This window comes from Mesoplodon bidens (genome assembly GCF_964165515.1).
Source record: "Mesoplodon bidens genome assembly, chromosome: 7".
NCBI classification, from domain to species: domain Eukaryota; kingdom Metazoa; phylum Chordata; class Mammalia; order Artiodactyla; family Ziphiidae; genus Mesoplodon; species Mesoplodon bidens.
The window spans coordinates 56562581-56581845 of record NC_138164.1 but is presented as its reverse complement, the minus strand read 5'-3'; the positions used below and the strand labels follow the sequence as shown (position 1 = coordinate 56581845).

General features: G+C 48.7%; 1 protein-coding gene across 1 annotated transcript; it reads right to left on the bottom strand.

The window, feature by feature from the left end:
- Positions 1-1254: 1254 nt before the first annotated feature.
- Positions 1255-12093, bottom strand: CYB5R2 (cytochrome b5 reductase 2; the record flags this gene model as incomplete). The annotated part of the gene is given in 12 exon segments (XM_081240686.1): positions 1255-1575; positions 1581-1588; positions 2492-2591; positions 3709-3794; positions 4515-4598; positions 5216-5345; positions 5621-5727; positions 8484-8556; positions 8809-8952; positions 9097-9150; positions 10575-10797; positions 12023-12093. Coding segments are annotated over 12 exon segments (1239 nt in total). The 3' UTR covers positions 1255-1416.
- Positions 12094-19265: the final 7172 nt, after the last annotated feature.

Genomic DNA, 19265 nt, shown 5'->3' with positions numbered 1-19265 from the left:
GCAATCCCACTCCAGGTCATATATTGGAGAAAACTCTAATGCAAAAGGATACATGCACCCCAGTGTTCATAGCACTATTTATACAAGGCAAACATGGAAGCAATCTAAATGTCCATCAACAGATGAATGGAATATTACTTAGCCATAAAACATGATGAAATAATGCCATTTGCAGCAACATACTAAATGAAGTAAGAGAAATATTATATGATATCACTTATATGTGCATTCTAGAAAAATGATATAAATGAACTTATTCACAAAACAGAAATAGACTCACAGACATAGAAAGCAAACTTATGGTTACCAAAGGGGAAAGGGAGGGAAGGGATAAATTTGGAATTTGGGATTAACAGATTCACACCACTGTATATAAAATAGCAAAGATCTACTGCATAGCATAGGGAGCTATATGCAATATGTAAAAACCTATAATGGAAAAGAATCTGACAAAATAGAATCTGACAAAGAATACACACACACACACACACAACTGAATCACTTTGCTGTACACCTGAGACATTATAAATCAACTATACTTCAAGAGCAGAAGTGGTTTTATCCAGTCACAGATAACAAAGCAACAGCATGTCATCCTGACCACAAACAACAGATGGTGACAGTGAACACTTATACCCTTTGCAGTAAGTATGAACGATTTAAGGAATAGCCTCAGGAACCTAATTTTGTTTGCAACTTCAGAAGCTTCTGTACTAACCACCCCTACATGATCACACCAGAATTGGGCCTGGCATTTAGAGGATCCTTAACAAAGAAGCACCCCTTACCTCCATTTGTGGTGTAAAGTGCAGGGAGTCCAGGATTCTTGGAGCCCACCTTGACAATTGCCCTGATATGTATTTTTAACACCATTTCCATTTCAAGGGTCTCCTACAAGAGAAGAAAGAGTGCACATGGAGGGTGCCTGTGCCCTCTGATAGGTGTGACCTTAAAAACAACACTCTAGAAAGGGGTTAAAGAGAAATTGGGAGTTGACACGACCCGCCTTGGATTCTCCTGGAGTTCTGCCCCAGTATTTTTGACCATTGTGACCCCCCAAGGACACAAAATGCCAATTCACATGTGGGGCAGGCCAAGGCCTTCTACCTGTTTAGCAGGTCCCCCACAGAGCCACACTCAATGGCTATCTGCTTTGCACTGAATTTTATTTCACTAAACTATGGGAAAAGATACTGAAATGGAATTTCTTCAAGCAAGGAGGCCTCAGAAGCTACTTTATCTTGAGTCTCTTGAGCCTTTTTCTTAGCCCCACACCAGAAGAGAGGAAGGAGCGCCAGTATACACAAAGATGCATTACGAGGGGCTTTTGAACACTTCCCAGTACAACATGGTGAAGCTGAGCTCACTGTGAAACATGAACGGGACCAGGCAAATTTGCTAAGAGGAAGGGAGGCATTAGTAGGTGAAAATCATGTCCTCGGTGTAACCCAGTTTCTCCAAGTTAGGGTGTGTGGCTCTCTGGATCAGGGGTGGTGGGCCACACACCAGGATGAATGAGAACCTCCCAGGAGGAGGGAGATGCTCCTTGATCGTGTCCTCAGTAATGAAGCCTGACTGTACTTCCAGCCTGAGATTAAGCAGAAAAAAGCTGTTGCGGTGGCCAGGTTGCGTCCCTGACCCCAGGCCCCCTGCCCGCCCGCCCTCCCTCAAGCCGGGGAGAGGGACACAAGGCTACTCGCCAAGGCTTAGACATCTGCACTACTGCTCTCCGCAGAAAGCTGGGAGTAGAGGACGTGGGGGGCCCAGGGAGCCCTTTTCAGTATTTACCCCAGACCCCAGGCTCACTGCTGGGGCTCTGAGTCCCTGGCTGGTGTCTGCCTGCTGTAAGCACTGGCGCGGGTGAACGCCACCGTGAGACAGATGCACCCGGGTGCAGTGTGAATCGAGGCCGTGAGCAGGAGCTGTCCCGGGCAGAGGGCGCTGTGGTTGTTTGGGGACTGGCTCGTTTGGGTGGCGCCCTCTGCTGGGCAGTGAGCTGCATGACGAGGCAGACCCAGCTCAGCGCTGGGTGAGAGAGGCAGCCTGCCAGCGTGAGGGCTCTGTGGGGGGCAGCGTGCGCAGTGGCGGCCGGGGCTGGCTGGGGCTCAGCTTATGAGGACCGCTGTCCCAGGTGAGGTGCGGGGTGAAAGGGTCAGTGGCCGTACGGGAGGCAGTGTGAGTGATGGCTCTGTGGCATCAGATGGCTCTAATGCCGTGTGGAGTGGGTGTTCAGGGTGGCCCGGGGCCTCAGGGTCCCCCCTGACGTTCATAGTAGTGCGTGGAGTGCCGCTGAGATATCAGACACCTACCCTTTACTGCCCTTATAAGCAGGTCATCCCAAATCCTCTCTCCCTCAAATTCCTGCATTTCCCAAGTAGAGACATAGTCAAAGGCCTCAGCCAACCAGCCCAGAACCAACCAACCCAGGGACTGGCCCCTGACTGGGTCAAGGGTTGGAGCTGACCCACGGTGGGGACAACAGGGACCTTACCAACAGGAGGCTTGTCCAGGGTGTACCACAGGTTGAACTGCTTTGGGTGAGTTCTGGCAACTTCCTCAAGCTCCTTTCTCACCAAGATCTCCTCCTCTGTCTAGAAAAGAAGCAACATGAGCCTCACCCCTCCAGGGCATCCTGCTTGTTCCCCAGACTCAGCACACAGGGCAGCACGTTCCTGCCCCAGCCACCCCACTCTAGCTTGAGTGCTCCCTGCAGACTCTGGGCCAAAGAGTTCTGCTGAGGCTCCAACACAACAAACGCCCTCTTGTGGAGGGAGGCGTTGGGTGACTGCCCTCCAGCTGGAAGGCTGTGTCTGAACACTGGGGGTCCCAGCCCAGCTCCTGCATCCACTCTGAGCGCCAGGCAAGGCAAACCGGACTGGCCCAGGATCTCCTGCAGGGAATGCGAGGGGCTAAGGCAGTGATATATGACATGATATATATAATCTATGGCACTGGAGAGCTACAGCAGAGGGAGATAGAGGTTGTAGCCTCCGCTGGGGAAAGTGCACAAAGCCAAAAGATCTGTTGCAGGCTCAGAGATGCTGCACGCAAGACCTGGACCATAAAACTCATCACGATCCTTGTCCCAACAATTCTACTTCTGGGATTCTGTTTAACAAAATAATCTAAGCCTAGGCACAATTATTCATCATTGTATCATTTATAACTGTGAAAACTGAAAACAACCTGAATGGAGGAGATTTAGTAATGATGGTGCGACTTGATATAGACTGATGAAAATATTTATGAAGAGTTTTAATAAGAAAATGCCTGTGTGGTAATGTTGCGTAAAAAAACTAAAAATGAAAAACTATATATATATATAATTGTGAATATATAGCATGTATAGAGCAAACAAAAGAAGAAGTAAATTATTTATATACTTCCATATTTTCTGAAATTTCCACTAAGGGCAAGGCATCTATGATTTTACATTGGGAAAAGCATAGAATTAAAGAAAGAAGGAAAGCTTAGTGCTTATGGTTGTTTGGGGAGACAGAGTTAAAAAACAAAAACAAATGGAAAAACAGGCCTGGACTCAGCTTCTATGGCTGCCAGCAGCCCTACTTGAGCCCAGTGAGCCCTCCCATAGCTGCAGGCGCCCGAGCAGCATGACTATGGTGAGTGGGGAGGAAAAGAATGCAGAGGCCAGCTCAGCAAACAGTGGAACATTCCTTCCTCGCTCAAGGCTGACTCAGCAGAACTGACCTGGTTGGCACAGACGAGGGACATCCTGGTCTTGTCACTGGGCTTCTTGGTGATGCAGCGGATGAGCTGCAGCATGGGTGTAACCCCTGGAACACAGCTGGCAGGCAGGCCGGGTTTCCCTCCCCCACTGGTGCTCACAGTCCCTGGTCTACAGCAGCTTCGCAAGTTTCCTTGGCCCCAATTACTTCTCTCACTTCTGTCCCCAGAACTCAAAGTGCAGAACCACCCTTCATTTTGGTTTTCCCTTCTAATGCAACAATCCATCAAAAGCACTTCTCATTTTCACATGGCAGCACTGGCTTTGAAACGACTGCATTTCACGTCTAGCTCCCTAACTGTCTGACTAAGGTGAGTCAGACACCTGTCTGAGCTCTTCAGTGTCCTCATTTGTAAAACAGATTTAATGACAAGTAAATGTGACAGTTTAAAGAATGCCCGTTATAGTGCCTGGCATGTTGCAGTTCTCCTTACACGTTTGTTCTCATCTTTCAGGCATTCATTTTCAAGGGATGGGGAGCATCAGGCTTGAACAGGATCCAGGAGCCCTTGGGGGCCCGTGTGGGCCTGCCCAGCCTGGCCCTCAGCCTCACCTTAGAGGCTCCAGGGGCTCGTGGGGCAGCCACCATGTTGGTTAAGGGGAGCAGGGCGTCCAGGGTCAGTGTCGAGACCTGTCATTGACCCTGCATCCTCATCTCAAAGAGCCAGGGAAGGAACCTCTCACATCACCCCTTCTAGGACCAAATGACTCCAAAGTCAGAAAGGCCTCAGGGCTCACCCTGTGGATGAAGCCCCCAGTAGCCTCTTGCCTGTGCCCCCAGCAATCATTCCCAGGTGATGGACCAGTTTATTTTCAAGCTCACTCGTTTTGTATGGTTTGAACGCAAACTTCCCTGAAAACACAGAGGATACTTCTGATGTCTACAGCTCTTGACTGAGAGCCTGCAAAACATCACTGAGTTCCTTGGGCCTCCCAGAAGCAAGTCCACCTAAGGGAGTGGCTATGCCATTTTAAACCAGAGGAGAAAGCCAGGGTGGCCTCCTTAGCCAGCCCTGGTCCACCGGGGCCCAAAGTGGGAGTAGACCCTGGGCATCCTTGGGGGAATAACTGCACCTCTTCTTCTGAGGAAGGAGAAAGGCAGGCTGAAGTTAACATGGAGTGTCACACAGCACTCTCACCCACAGCAGCGAATGAGTAAGTGATGAGTGTGTGAGCAAATGGATGAGTGTGCATTCCATCCATCCATCCACCCATCCTCCATTTTTCAGCAACAGCAAGTGCCTTTCGTGCATCAGGCATTGTGCTGGAGATACAGTGATGAGGAAACACCAAATCACTCCCTTACCTTCATGAAGCTTATAATCTCATGAAGTGGGTGTGTGAATGAATGTATGAAGACTTCAAGGACAAGTCCATGTGACTCAAATCTGAGGAGCTTTCTAGAACAATGGAACAACCATAGGCATCTTCTTCCTCCTAGCTGGAGGCCCAGTGTGAACCCCCCAGTACCTGACCCATGATAGAACAGGCGCCCGGATGGCCCTTGAAAAAGGATGGTGTCCCCAGTTTTCATGTTCTCCAAGTACTGAGTCATCTTCCCCCCTTTTGGATGATTAGGGTGTACATTTTTGAAGTAGATCTGAAAAATAAGGCAGCATGGTTTTCACACCTTCAGCCCCGAGGCCACAGCCACACACAGCTCAAGAATACATTTGCTACCAGAAACCATGAGGAGCAAATCCTCTGCACTCACGGTTGCTCTAAAGCAACACCTGAAGACTTCACTAGGTCAACAGCTTCACTGTTAAATGACACCGCTGGGAAGCCCTGTCCAGGGCACGTGCCCCTTCTCTGCCCACCACCCTGAACAAGCTTGTAGTGGTGAGGCAGCTGGACATGGCAGGCATCATTTACCTTGATAATTAAGTCCACAAAGCCTAGATCCTCATCACTGGACACAGGCGTGTAAGCCCTGACCACCAACACACTATCAATTTTGGCCAAGAGATTAACATAGTTACCTACAGAAAAGGTACCAGATGTTAAGACTGAGCAGGGCCCAGCCTAAACAGGACCAAAGATTTCTCTCAAGGACTGAGCTTTGGTGGCGGAGGGGGTGCATAGCACAACAGGGTGCATGAGAGGAGGGCCAAGGAGGGAAGGAGCCCAAGTCCAGGATGCCTAGATCCTAGGCCTGCCCTTATCACTCCATGTGCAAGCCTGGACAAGTCACTTCACCCCATACCTGCTCTGACTCCATCACAGCGTAGCTGTGAGCTTCACACACAGGAAGCCTACTGTCAGTGCAGGCTTACCATGCCGAAGTGCTCTGTGGGACAGGAAGAGCTAATTAAAGTTGGAGGCTGAGTACTAAAAATTAAAGAAAAGTGGGCTTCCCTGGTGGCGCAGTGGATGGGAGTCCGCCTGCTGATGCAAGGGACACGGGTTCATGCCCCGGTCCGGGAGGATCCCACATGCCGCGGAGCGGCTGGGCCCGTGAGCCGTGGCCGCTGAGCCTGCGCGTCCAGAGCCTGTGCTCTGCAACGGGAGAGGCCACAACAGTGAGAGGCCCGAGTGCCGCCAAAAAAAAAAAAAAAAATTACAGAAAAGTGTTTCTTTTTTAAAGCAAAATATGTTGCCTTCATAAAGTCATTTCTTCCTAAACTGTATGTATCACTGGGGTCTATGAATGAATCACAGCTCCCTCATCTGTATCCTGTTCCCTGGCATGGAGCAGGCCTGGGCTCACAGGTATGCAGGGCTCCAGGATTTAGACAGCCATGGACCGTGAGTTCCAGCAGCAGCACTGTGTCTCCCTGGCCCATGGCTCTGCTGAAGGGCGGCAGGGAAACTTTGAACCATGTAATTCTGTCCCCCCAGGGTAGACAGGAACAGACCAGGGTGGCCAGAGACCTATGGATCATGACTACGTGATCCAGTGTCACATGATGGGCTAAGCCACTCAGATTTCTGCTGCATCCAACATGGGAGACTTCAGTGACTAAGGCAATTAGTGGTGAGGGCAGAAGCTGCTATCAAGAGATGCCAAGAGACAAAGGCAAGAGGAAGTTCTGAGCCAGAGTATCTGAGGGGGTAGAAGCTGTGTGTGCACAGGACAGAGAGAGAACATATGCAGACAGAAGCAGAGACCCAGGGAGGAGGAGGAGGAGAAGGGCAGGAGGGAGGGAAGGAGGAAAAGGAGGAGGGGGCACTGCAGGGGCCAAACCCAGTCTTTGAAGGGCCCTGAAGCCTGAGGTGCAAATGCTCTGGGTTAAGAAAGGACAGGCTGAGGATGGATAAACAACAAGGTCCTACTGTATAGCACAGGGAACTATATTGAATATACTGTGATAAGACATAATGGGAAAGAATATGAAAAAGAATATATATATGTATAACTGTGTCACTTTGCTGTAGAGCATAAATTAACACAACATTGTAAATCAACTGTACTTCCATAAAATTAAAAAAAAGAAAGGACAGGCTCAATGACTCTGGCTATGCCCTGGCTGGGAACCAGGGATACCCAGGAATAAACACCAGTGGCAGCTTCCTGCTGAGAACTCATCTGATACTGGAAACCTTAGACAGACTCTTTCAGATGCAGCCAACCTGGGCCTGGCCTGGCAGCAACCTCAGAGAAAACGGGGCTGCCCGGCTGGTCCCGCAGACTGCATCTCTAACCAGCTTCATTTCAGCAGAGCTGGCAAGCATGAGCAATCTCCAAGCCTTCACAGCAGACTCTCCCTGAAGCCTCTAAATTACCTTGTGCACTAACTGTGCACTGCCCACACCAGGGCTGAGGAGAGAGTGGGTCATGACAGTTTCTAAGAAATTCTATTTCTCAGAGGTTTTATTCTTCAGCCTTCTTGCCAATAGGGCTGGTCTCACCAGCCAGGCAGAGGGCTCAAGGCAGGCTGACACCCAGCTCTCACGGATGAAGAGGGAGAGAGGAAGCAGCAAGGAGGCTCAGGGGCCAGGCTGGCTGCCTAGTGGGTAATTTCATCACCTGAAGAGGTGGCGTCAAGCTTTTGTCCCATGCACCCAGGACAAGCAGGCTATGGATGAGGACCTCCACCAGGAAGGCAACAGCACTAGCAACACAGAGTTTCAGGCTGTGGGCCTAGCAGAGCGCGAAGACTGACGCAGCCACCTGGTGGCGGTACAGATTAGAAATGCGATAACTCGGAACTCTAGGACTGCTAGGGCTCATATCCACAACGGGTCCCTCCTTTCGTGCATGCGTCTGAGGACCCTGCTGAGAATCCACGTACTGGAGGGGAAGGGCACCAACCCCCTCCTGCCCCTCCAAACCTTCTGGGCCTTTCTCGTGACAGTAGGGGAACATCAATTCCTCCCATCCGTCCTAAGTGCACAGCACTTTACAGTTTCTGAATTTTCACATCCATCAGTCACTTAATTCTCACAACAATGCAAGTAGCAGACAGGCCTGGGAAACCCCATGTCATAGACAGAGTCTCAGAGAGGTTGAGGGACTTGCTTAAGATTGCCCAGCAAGGAGCTGGCAATGGGATCTTAGACCTTCTGACTCTAGACTCAGTTCTTTTCAATGCTCATTAAGATATTGCTTTTGTGTCAGCCCCAATGGAACAATGAGAAAGGGAATGGACTGTCCCTAAGCCTATCTCCCTACCTCTTTGAGCGTATGTGGCTCAGGAAAGGTAGCAGGGCAACCTCTACACCTCAGCCGAGTTTCTGATAGGAGCAGAGTGCCCGCAAGGCCCAGGTCCTGGTGACAACACCAAACCCCACTCACCTACGGGAAGCCCTAAGGCATGGTCCGGCGAGGGCAGTCCGAAGTGGAACCTTCGAGTGTTGTAGCTGATTTGCTAATAAAACAGAAAACAGAGGCAGGCTCTGTCAGCTTTCTGGAAGCTTTGCTGGGCAGCTCAGATGCCTGGGAAAGGAGCTCCCAGCACACATACACAGACAGTGGCAGTGGGGAGCAAACTAGAGGCCATGGAATGCCCATCCCACTGCCCTGGCCTCCCCAACCAACACATCCCCCACCGCTTTGTCTTCCCCTCACATCACCCACCCATCCTGCCCCTGACAGCAGAGGGGGAGGGCTGACCCATCACCTCTTTCTCAGTCAGGGCCAGCAGGAACTTGGCTTCAGGGTGCTGTAAGGTTATAGGACGTCTCTTCCTTATGTTCTTGTTCTTGGGGGCCAACAGGAGCACAGTGGTCCCAATAACAGTGATGGCGAGGAGCAGGGATGTGTCCTACCAGACACATGTGAGCAGGGCACCTCAGGTCCTGCCTGCCCCGGGCAGGACAGCTCTCAGGCCCAGCGGCACCCGCTCCACACCAGAGGCATGTATGAAGCCAGACTGTGCCTAAAAGAAACTAGGCAGAGGTAAAGGTACTAAACTAGAAGGCAGGCTCAGCCTCCGGTGGACCTGGAGGCTGGGAGGGGCCAGCTACAGATCAGACAAGGAGGGATGCTTTAAACTCCCAGTCTGATGGCCCAGGAGTGCTAACGTCACCAGGCCTTTCCTGCCCATCTGCCTCTATCCTGGCTACAGCCAAGGGTGCAAGCCCTGGCAGTCCCCTCCTTGAGGTGGAAGGGGTGAGGATGCCGCTTCTAGTACACAATTTGGAATGAGGGCTCCAACCCCCAGGGACAGAGCTAGGGAGGGGGGATTAGCTGCTGAGCTAAGAGGGATGGGGCTTGCTTCCTCCACTCCCCTCTTTGTGTCACAGCCCCAATGGAACAATGAGAAAGGGAATGGACTGTCGCAGCCACCTGCTGGCTAGGGCAGGGGTAGGGGTGGGGTGAGTACCTCTGTTGCCAGAGCTGCTCCAGGTCTTTGCTCAAAACCCACCAACGCCCACCGTTAGCAGGAGTGCATATATATTTTTAACTTGAAGCGTTCAGAGATAAGAAAAGGAAGCTCTACACACACAAAAGAAAAAAAAAAAAAAAACAGATGGAACCAGCTGGGACCAATAGGGCAATGAATCTGACCTCCAACACACCCTGAGTCTCAACTTACTACATTAGCATATTAAACGATGCACCTATTGGTGGCCAGGACCTGACATTAAGGACCAAAAAAGGATAAAAAGGGGGTGGCACCCCAGTCCCTCAGAAAAAGCCCTGCCCCTCCCCGTAGACTACTGCATATGCCTCCACATAGCTCGTCTCACTCCTCCTCCGGTTGTCTTTACTCTTTAAAGTTAAACCCCTCTCACCAGCTGGGTGAGAATTTGATCTGTGAACTTAGTTCCCACTTCTCCATTCTCTGGCCACTGAATAAAGACTGTGCTGGGTCAATCACAGCTTGGGTTTTGTTATTCGCCTCCTTGAACCCAAACAGAAAAAAAAACCTCCCTCGCCAAGGCTGAGAGCCTCCACTGGGCTAGGGCTGGAGCAGGGTCCATACGACTTAATTCGGTAACAAATTTTGGCGTCCAATGGGGGGCCCATTCCATCTGGTAACTCAGGGCTTACTCGCCAACAAGGCAAGTTAAATAACTGAGCAGTTTGCTCCAATTCTGGATCCCTGAGCCAGTGAAGGCTACTAAATTAAGCGTGAGATCAAAAAGCAGCTAAGAATCAAGTGGGGTGCTCCCCAGGTTAAGACCCCCCACCCCGGCACATCTCCAAGGATACTTGCTACAGATTGGTGTAGTGTCCAGGTGATGCCCAACACAGGGGGCGCTGACCCCACTTCAGTCGATAAGGCCAATGGTGGTTGTAGGGGTTGGCTAATTAAGGGAAAGGATCCTGGCCACCTGCTTGGAGCCAGACCTCTGCCGAGAAGACTGGACTGGACAGTTGGTTGTCTAAATTGAGCCAATGCTCTGATAACGGGGGAGGCGAGATTGGACAATTGGTTGCCTGAATGGACTGGACGGGAAGCCCTCCAGGCCACCACATGGTAAGAACATCTTTGTTTTGTGTGTGCAACGTAAGCCCTAGTCTCTGTTCTTGATAAGGGTGAAACTTCAATCTCTGTTCTATGTGGCCTTGTTTGCCCTGATGTTCTTGGAAATACTTGCCACAACTGTGGGCATGGGTCGAGCACTTAAAGGCCACTAGGGTGCTCTCCACTGGAAGACTCCTGTGAAAGGATAAGTCGGTCATGGACCAGGGCAGATGAGCACTAGGTATCCTGCCAGCTGGAAGCAGATATCCATGTAAGTTGGCACACTGTAAAACACTCACAGCCCTGACCCCTGCAGCTCTCCCGACTCTAGGATATAGTCAAAAATCCAAAAGCACATCTTCTGTATTGGTTCGTCTTGCCCTAACTTGCCATCCTGGGGCAGGGTATATGGCTCTGTTGGGTAGGTCTCTCCCCATTACCCTCTATCACAGATCCCTAGGGGATCCTTCCTCTGAGACACAAACCCTTTAAAAATCTTATTTTTGCCAGATTTCCGGAAAATCACCGTCTAGCCAGAGAAGGAAGAAGAGGACACCCAAATCATCCAAAGTCCTTGAGTCCTTGCAGCTGAGAGTAAAGACAACTGGACACATTCCAAATGGGCATTCGGCCTCCCTGCCTGATTGCCTGTAATCAAGCAGGGTCAAGCCCTTTTTGAACAAGCCTCCTTGACTGCCAGAGAGGCTCTCCGAGCAATTTATCTGATTAGAGAACGCTTATTTCCCATTCCTCCTTTACCCTATCTCTGAGGACTGCTCGCTGAAAGCACTCACCTACATTGGGTATCTCCTACAGTCCCACAGTAGGCCTGGAAACATCTACTTGCTAACTTAGAGGGGACTTTATAACTAGGGCCCTCTTAGACAGCATCTCCCCTTCCAGCCCCTGTGAAGATTGGTTCAGATTTCAGTTAGAGTGCCTAGACAACTTGGTGTGGGCCAGATCCTCTGGGATCTGTGTTGCTACCAACCCTAGGAAGAGGCCACTGGGAAGCTGGAAACAGACCAGAAATAAGGACTCCCCACTATGGGTAACCAAGCCTCTGTCCTAGTGAAATTGCTGCTAGGGTGCATTCTCCTTAACGGGAAATTCTTCGAGTACTGCCCACTACCAAAGAGACAGCTTATTTTCTTTTGCAACACCATGTAGCCCCAATATAAACTGGCAGATGGAGAAAGTTGGCCAACTAATGGCTCGCTAAATTATAATACTATTTTTCAATTGGACCTCTATTGCCAGCATTTAAAAAAAATGAGATGAGATCCCCATGTACAATGTTTCATGGCACTTAGCCAAAACAAGGGCCTCCATAAAAAATGCAAGGCTAGTTCAAATCTCATTCTCTCTCAGTTTTCCTCCCCTGGGATCTAGTCCAATGCACGTCCACAGAGTTCAGTACCAGAACTCTGAATCAATAAGGTACTCCCCCTTTGGGAGGTCCCCAATGGAGAGGGGGTTGCTGACCACCATGTATGTACCTCTCTCTTTCTCAGATCTATACAACTAGAAGGATCAATCCCAGGGTTTATGGGAAGACCCCCAAGGGAGTCCTTAATTTAGTCTGGGGAATATTCCACTCTCATTTCCCCACTTGGGTGGATGTCCAAACCCTCCTAAAATATCTTATTCTCTGGGGAAGAAAAGGCACTGATTATAACTAATGCAAGGGAGAAAGTGGATAAGACCAATCAAAATTATGCAGGGCACACTGTATAACAGCTTGGAGCCCCAGCCATCCCTGACACGGACCCTGGGTGGGATCATCAAGAGGAAAACAGTTGGCAGAACCTCACACATTTCAGGGATTTGATTCTTAAGGGCTTAGTCAGCGGGGAAGAAACCCATAAACTGAAGTAGGGTACAGGGAGTCATCCAGGGACCGGAGGAAAATCCCTCAGCCTTCCTTGAGTGCCTAAGGGAGTGTCTCCAAGTGTATGCAAATATAATCTGAAGCCATTGGAAGGGAAGGCCACTCTTAAGTCCCAGAGCGCCCCAGACACTGAGAGAAAATTACAAAAGTTGGGGAGAGGGCCCACCATGCCCACTTCCCAGGTGGTGGAATCAGCACTTCGGGTGTTCAACAACCGGGAGGGATCTGGAGGTGAGTGCAAAGGAAGATAAAGAAGCAGAATGAACTGCCAGTATTCTGGCTTTAGCGATTCAGGGTCAATCGACCTCCCAGGAATGACGGCCCCCCAAGGGACCCTGTGACATTGATGAGTCGCCCTGCATTTCAAAGACCACGCCCACAGTGGAGAGAAGGGCTTAAAACCAATCAGTGTGCAAACTGCATGGAGGAGGGTCATTGGAAGGGAGAATGCCCCAAATGCCTCGGAAGGAAACTAGGTGGACCATTGTGTCCTGGCCCAACCTCACTGGTTGCGCACATAAAAGAAGAAGAGAACTGAAGGGGCCTAGGTGCTCCTCAGAGCACCCTGGAAATTACCCCTGAGGAGCCTCAGCTGACCCTGACCATAGAGGGTAAAAAGGTTGACGTTTTAGTTGACACAGGGGCCACCTTCTTGGTCTTGAACACTCGACAAGGCAAAATGACCAAAGATAAATGTAAGATCATGGGAGTGGAAGGGAAGCCACAGGAGTGCAATTTTATAGAGCCCTTTCAGTGCGCTTTGGAAGGAAAAACGTCATCTCAGTCTTTCTTATATATCCCGGAATGCCCAATTCCTCTAATAGAAAGAGACTTACTATATATATTGGGAACTACAATTTATCTCAGAGACAAAAAAACCTTATCATTGAAATACCTGAGACCACCTTCCATTCTGTAGCCCTAGCGCTACCACCCTCTGACAATAATAATGGCCCAATTCACCTTGAGGGGATTAACCCCTCAGTATGGGCCCACAACAGAGCCCATACTGTTGGCAGAGCCAGGAGGGCACCACCAGTCATAGTCAAGCTGTGACCCAACTACAATCACCCAAGTAAAAAGCAATACCCCTTAAAGCAAAGAAGCCCTAGTAGGCATTAAGCCTATAACAGAAAGCTACTCAAACAAGGGCTTCTTAGATCCTGTCAGTCCCCTTACAACACTCCTATTCTTCCGGTAAAAAAATCCAAATGGGAAATACCAGCTAGTTCAGGACCTCCAAGCAGTAAATGAAGCTACGGAGGAAATTCACTCCTGGTGCCCAACCTGTACACATTACTCTCTATCCCAAACCCTGAGAGGATCTGGTATTCAGTGTTAGACTTAAAAGATGCCTTCTTTTGTGTGTCCTTAGCCCCAGTATCTCAATAGATTTTTGTATTTGAATGGCAGGATCCCTACAGCTCTAGAAAAAATTATTGTACTGGAAGGTTCTGCCCCAGGGACTTAAAAACTGCCCCACCCTTTTAGTAAAGGTTTTAGCTAAAGATCTTAGTGATCTTGAGTTGAACAGCGAACTATACTTCAATATGTGGATGACATTCTAATCGCCAGCCCCACCAAAGAGCTTTCTGACCATAACAGTTAGCACCCTGTATCATCTGGCTGAGAGAGGATATAAAGTTTCAAAGCAAAAAGCCCAGATCTCCCTCCAGCGGGTAGAATACTTAGGATTTATAACAGAAAAGGGGCACATGTTGCAGCAAAAATAGAAATGAGATTTTTCTGATAAACAAGGAAAATAAGCAACAATGAACAGGCTGGGGAAACAGCATAAACAGGCCTGAAAGAGTTAAGCAATCTTGGTTATTCTTTAGCTGTTACTACAAACAAACACTTGTAGCTAGACACATCCTTCACAAAGCTAAACAAAGCTAATTACTCTCTGATTCCATATGAATTGTACCCTGCACCTGGCATTTACTCTCTGCATTCTCTTGTAGCAAATTACCCCTTGTAGCTGTTTACATTTCAGAAAGAAGGTCGCAGGCCGATAACCCAGAGATGAATGGACCCAATTACCAGGCTGCCTGACAGCAGCAGTGACTGTTTTAAAATACTGCAAGAAGAAGAAGAATGCAAGACCTTCACCACTTTGTTCCTTATCACTTATCCTGGACTGCAAGTTCCACCTGTAAGACCCTCTGCAATTCCCCAAGACAGGGGGGGCACAGTTCTTGAGGTGCTAGCCTACTGTGTCTTCCCTTCTTCCTGGCAAGAAAAATAAAGCCATCTCTCTCTTCCTCCAAAATCTCTGCCTCCGTATTTCTGTTCGGCATCGGTGCACAGGAAAGCTGAAATTTCGGCAACACACAGGGCACTATCTAAGGAGAAGAAGGAACTGGCTTGCCAGATGGCACCCTCTAGTATGAGAAAACAGCTCTGGGGGTTCCTAGGGATGGCCGGGTTCTGCTGTATATGGAGCGCCAACTTTGGCTTAGGTGCTAAGCCCTTGTATGAACAATTAAAGGGAAGGACCCTGACTCTTTTGAGTGGACCCCCAATTGTGACCGGGCATTCCTGAAAGTGAAAAACCACCTCATAAGAACCCCCGCATTAGCCTTACCCAACCTGAGCTGTCCCCTCCATCTATATATACTGAGAGAGGAGAAACTGCCCTGGGGGTGCTTACACAAAAACTGGGACCTCTGACTCAGGTTGTAACCTATTTTTCTAAACAACTGGACCAAACCCCTAAAGGATGGCACCTATGCTTACAGGCTGTAGCGGCTACTGCTCAGCCTCTCAAAGAAGCTAACAACTTAACTTTTGGACAGCCCCTGACTATCTAGACCAGCGGTCCCCAACCTTTTTGGCACCAGGGACGGGTTTCATGGAAGACAATTTTTCCACAGTCCGGGGGGTGGGGGGTGGGTATGGTTTCAGGATGATTCAAGTGCATTATATTTATTGTGCACTTTATTTCTATTATTTTTACATTGTAATATATAATGAAATAATTATACAACTCACCATAACGCAGAATCAGTGGGAGCCCTGAGCCTGTTTTCCTGCAACTAGATGGTCCCATCTGGGGTGATGGGAGACAGTGCCATCCGCAGCGTGTTGCTTATGTCCAATCTACTCGGTAATCTCGCTTTGGTTGCTGTCACTGCAGAAAACCCTGCTTCACAAAGACTGGATGTTGGAAATGCAAGCAGGCTTTTCAGTGCTTTTGTGGCAACCTCAGAATACTCCACCTTGACTTTAATCCAGAATGTATGGAGATCTGACGTGGTCTCAAACAGACTTTTAAGGCCGCCATCATTTGCGATCTCAAGCAGTTGATCCTCTTCTAGCACAGACAAAGTTGATTCACCTGGCTTATTCACAAATGGGTCATGGATCCATTCCTTCCCAGTTCGGGGGTCTTTTGTGATTGGGAAATAATGCTCAAACTCTTTTGAAAGCTGAGATAGGTGATCATGCACCAGCTGGGAGAAAGAAGGCCCTGGCTTAGTCTCTTTCAAAGTCTCTGTTAATGTCTGAAACATGTCAAAAATCCCAATGTTCACTCGTCACCCCCATAATTCGTTTGGCTTTGAATGCAGCCAACTTATCTGCCGACTTGAACACAGCGGTCGTTCTCCCCTGAACTGACAGATTGAGTTCGCTGAGCAGGTTGAATGTGTCGCACAAGGAAGCAAGTTTTGTGACCCGTTCTGTGGCACTGAAATGTGCTGCCAGTGGTGACTGTTTTTCTAAAAGAAATCTCTGGAGCGGCTCTCTTAACTCAAAAACTCTGGCCAGTGATCTACCTTTAGAAAGCCACGTCACTTCTGTGTATAAGAGAAGATGTGTGTGCTCTGCGTCCATCTCCTCAAAGAGCTGTGCAATCAGACGTGAGTTAAGGGTATGTACTTTAATGTGGGTGATCATTTTAATCACATCCTGCAAAACGTTAAGTTCAGGTGACATTTTTCGGCTAGTCAGCATTTCTCTATGGATGACACAGCGTGTAGACTTACATTCAGAAGTGACTACTTTGACCCAAGTAGTGAAACCAGAAAGCCGTCCAGTCATGGCAGCTGCTCCCTCCATGCATATACTGACACAAAATGACCAATTCAGTATTCCTGATATGTAATCATTCAAAGACTTGAATAGTTCTGCAGCTGTGGTATTGGTTGGCAACAAAAGTGCACACAACATATCCTCATGCACATCCTCCTGAAAAATATATCGCACAAAAACAAGCATTGTTGCCTTGCTGTCAACATCGGTAGATTTGTCAACCTGGATTACGTACATGGTGACTCACTAATCCTCTCTAACAATTGTGCCTCAATATCCTCTGCTATTTCACCAATTCATCTAGTTATGGTGCTAGCGAAAGAGGAACACGTGCCACCATTTGAACTGCAGCCTCTCCTGAAAGTTCACGACAAATGTCCTTAGCAGCAGCAGGATCAACTCATCACCAATACTAAGGGCTTCTCAGCTTTAGCAATGCGGTCAGCCACTAAGAATGATGCTCTCAGTGCAGACGTATTTGATGAAGTGGTGGCCTTCAATAATTGCTTCTGTTCTTCGTGTTCACGTTTTTTTCTTTTGAAAAACTCCAAAGCCTTGTCTTTTCATGCAGGGTGCTTGGTCTCCATGTGGTGAAGCAGTTTTGGAGGTTTCATGGCTTCGTTGGATGGCCAGTCGCCACATATTATATACAAAGCGGTCTTGGAGAATATGAATCACCTGTTGCAATGAACCCGTAATTTAAGTAGAACTCTTGGTATTTTCTTTTAAATGCAGCTGTCTTTTTGTTGGCAGTCTTAGAGTCTTCTGCTATCTCATTATTGGGTCTTTCCCCCTTTTCAAAGAAGCTTTCCAGTGACATTTGTTTTTTTTTTTTTTTTTTTTTTGTGTGTGGTATGTGGGCCTCTCACTGTGGTGGCCTCTCCCGTTGCGGAGCACAGGCTCCGGACGCACAGGCCCAGCGGCCATGGCTCACGGGCCCAGCCGCTCCGCGGCATGTGGGATCTTCCCAGACCGGGGCACGAACCCGTCTCCCCTGCATCGGCAGGCGGACTCCCAACCACTGCGCCACCAGGGAAGCCCGACATTTGTTTTTTACTCATTTTGGCTACTGCTAGCTTGTGGGCTTACCAAAACTGTGACTGAGACAAGTGCACAGTGCAGGAAAGAGGCACAGACAGAAGTGGTAAATGAAATAATGGGCGGGCCACGTGCAGACTAAATTAAGTGTCGGATTCTGACTTAAAGCCTGCCACCAGATGCAGCTTAACTGTCACTTGACACTCACTGACAGGGTTTTGGTATGAGTCTGCAAGCAAATAATTTATTATGATCTCTGTGAAGTCAAACCTCTCTGCTAATGATAATCTGTATTTGTAGCCGCTCCCCAGCACTAGCACCACTGCCTCAGCTCCACCTCAGATCATCAAACATTAGATTCTCATAAGGAGCTTGCAACCTAGATCCCTCACATGCACAGTTCACAGCAGGGTTTGCGTTCCTATGAGAATCTAATGCCACTGCTAATCTGACAGGAGGCGGGACTCAGGCGGTAATGCCAGCGATGGGGAGCGGCTGTAAATACAGATGAAGCTTTGCTCGCACACCTGTCGCTCACCTCCTGCCACGTGGCCCGATTCTGGTCCATGGCCTGGGGGTTGGGGACCCCTGATCTAGACCTCCCATGACCTCTGAGCCCTCATTAAGGAAAGCGGGGGCAGGTATCCCCTAGTTCTGAGGCAGGGGATAGACAGGCCCCAGGCTGAGCAGCTGAAATTTGTCTCCAGACACTTAAAGATAAACACAATGGCAGAAGCAGAGAGGAGCTAAGCCCTGCTTGGGTAAAAAGATAAGGAGGTTACATACTTCCCATTCTTGAGGTCAAGAAGACCTCCCAAAGTTCACATGAGCAGAAATGATCCTCAGGGGTCAGGGAAGGGAAGGGATGCTAACCCATAATATGTCCTGCCAACCTCCCAGAAACCCTCACACTGGAATCCATCTTGGCTAAAAGATGTGAGCACGCATGGGGGAGAGCCTGAGTCAGATCAGATATGGGAAGGAAGCAAGATGACTGGCCAGAGGAAAACAAAGACCCATAAAACTGACGCTATATAAGCAATTTAGGACACCCCCAAAGCGTGACTCTCTCTCTGAACCCACCCGTGTGTTCCTTTTCACATGTACTCTGCTTCTAATAAATGCTTTACCCACTTCACTACCTTCCGTCTCTCTGCTAAATTCTTTTTCTTAATTTACTTATTTTTTAATGTTTATTTATTTTCTTATTAGTCATCCATTTTATACACATCAGTGTATACATGTCAGTCCCAATCTCCCAATTCATCACACCACAACCCCCACCCCACCGCTGCTTTCCCCCCTTGGTGTCCATACGTTTCTTCTCTACTTCTGTGTCTCAATTTCTGCTCTGCAAACCAGTTCATCTGTACCATTTTCTAGGTTCCACATGTATGCGTTAATATATGATATTTGTTTTTCTCTTTCTGACTTACTTCACTCTGTATGACAGTCTCTAGATGCAACCACGTCTCTACACATGACCCAATTTCGTTCCTTTTTATGGCTGAGTAATATTCCACTGTATATATGTACCACGATTTCTTCATCCATTCGTCTGTCAATGGGCATTTAGGTTACTTCCATGACCTGGCTATTGTAAATAGTGCTGCAATGAACATTGGGGTGCATGTGTCTTTTTGAATTATGGTTTTCTCTGGGTATATGCCCAGTAGTGGGATTGCTGGATCATTCTATT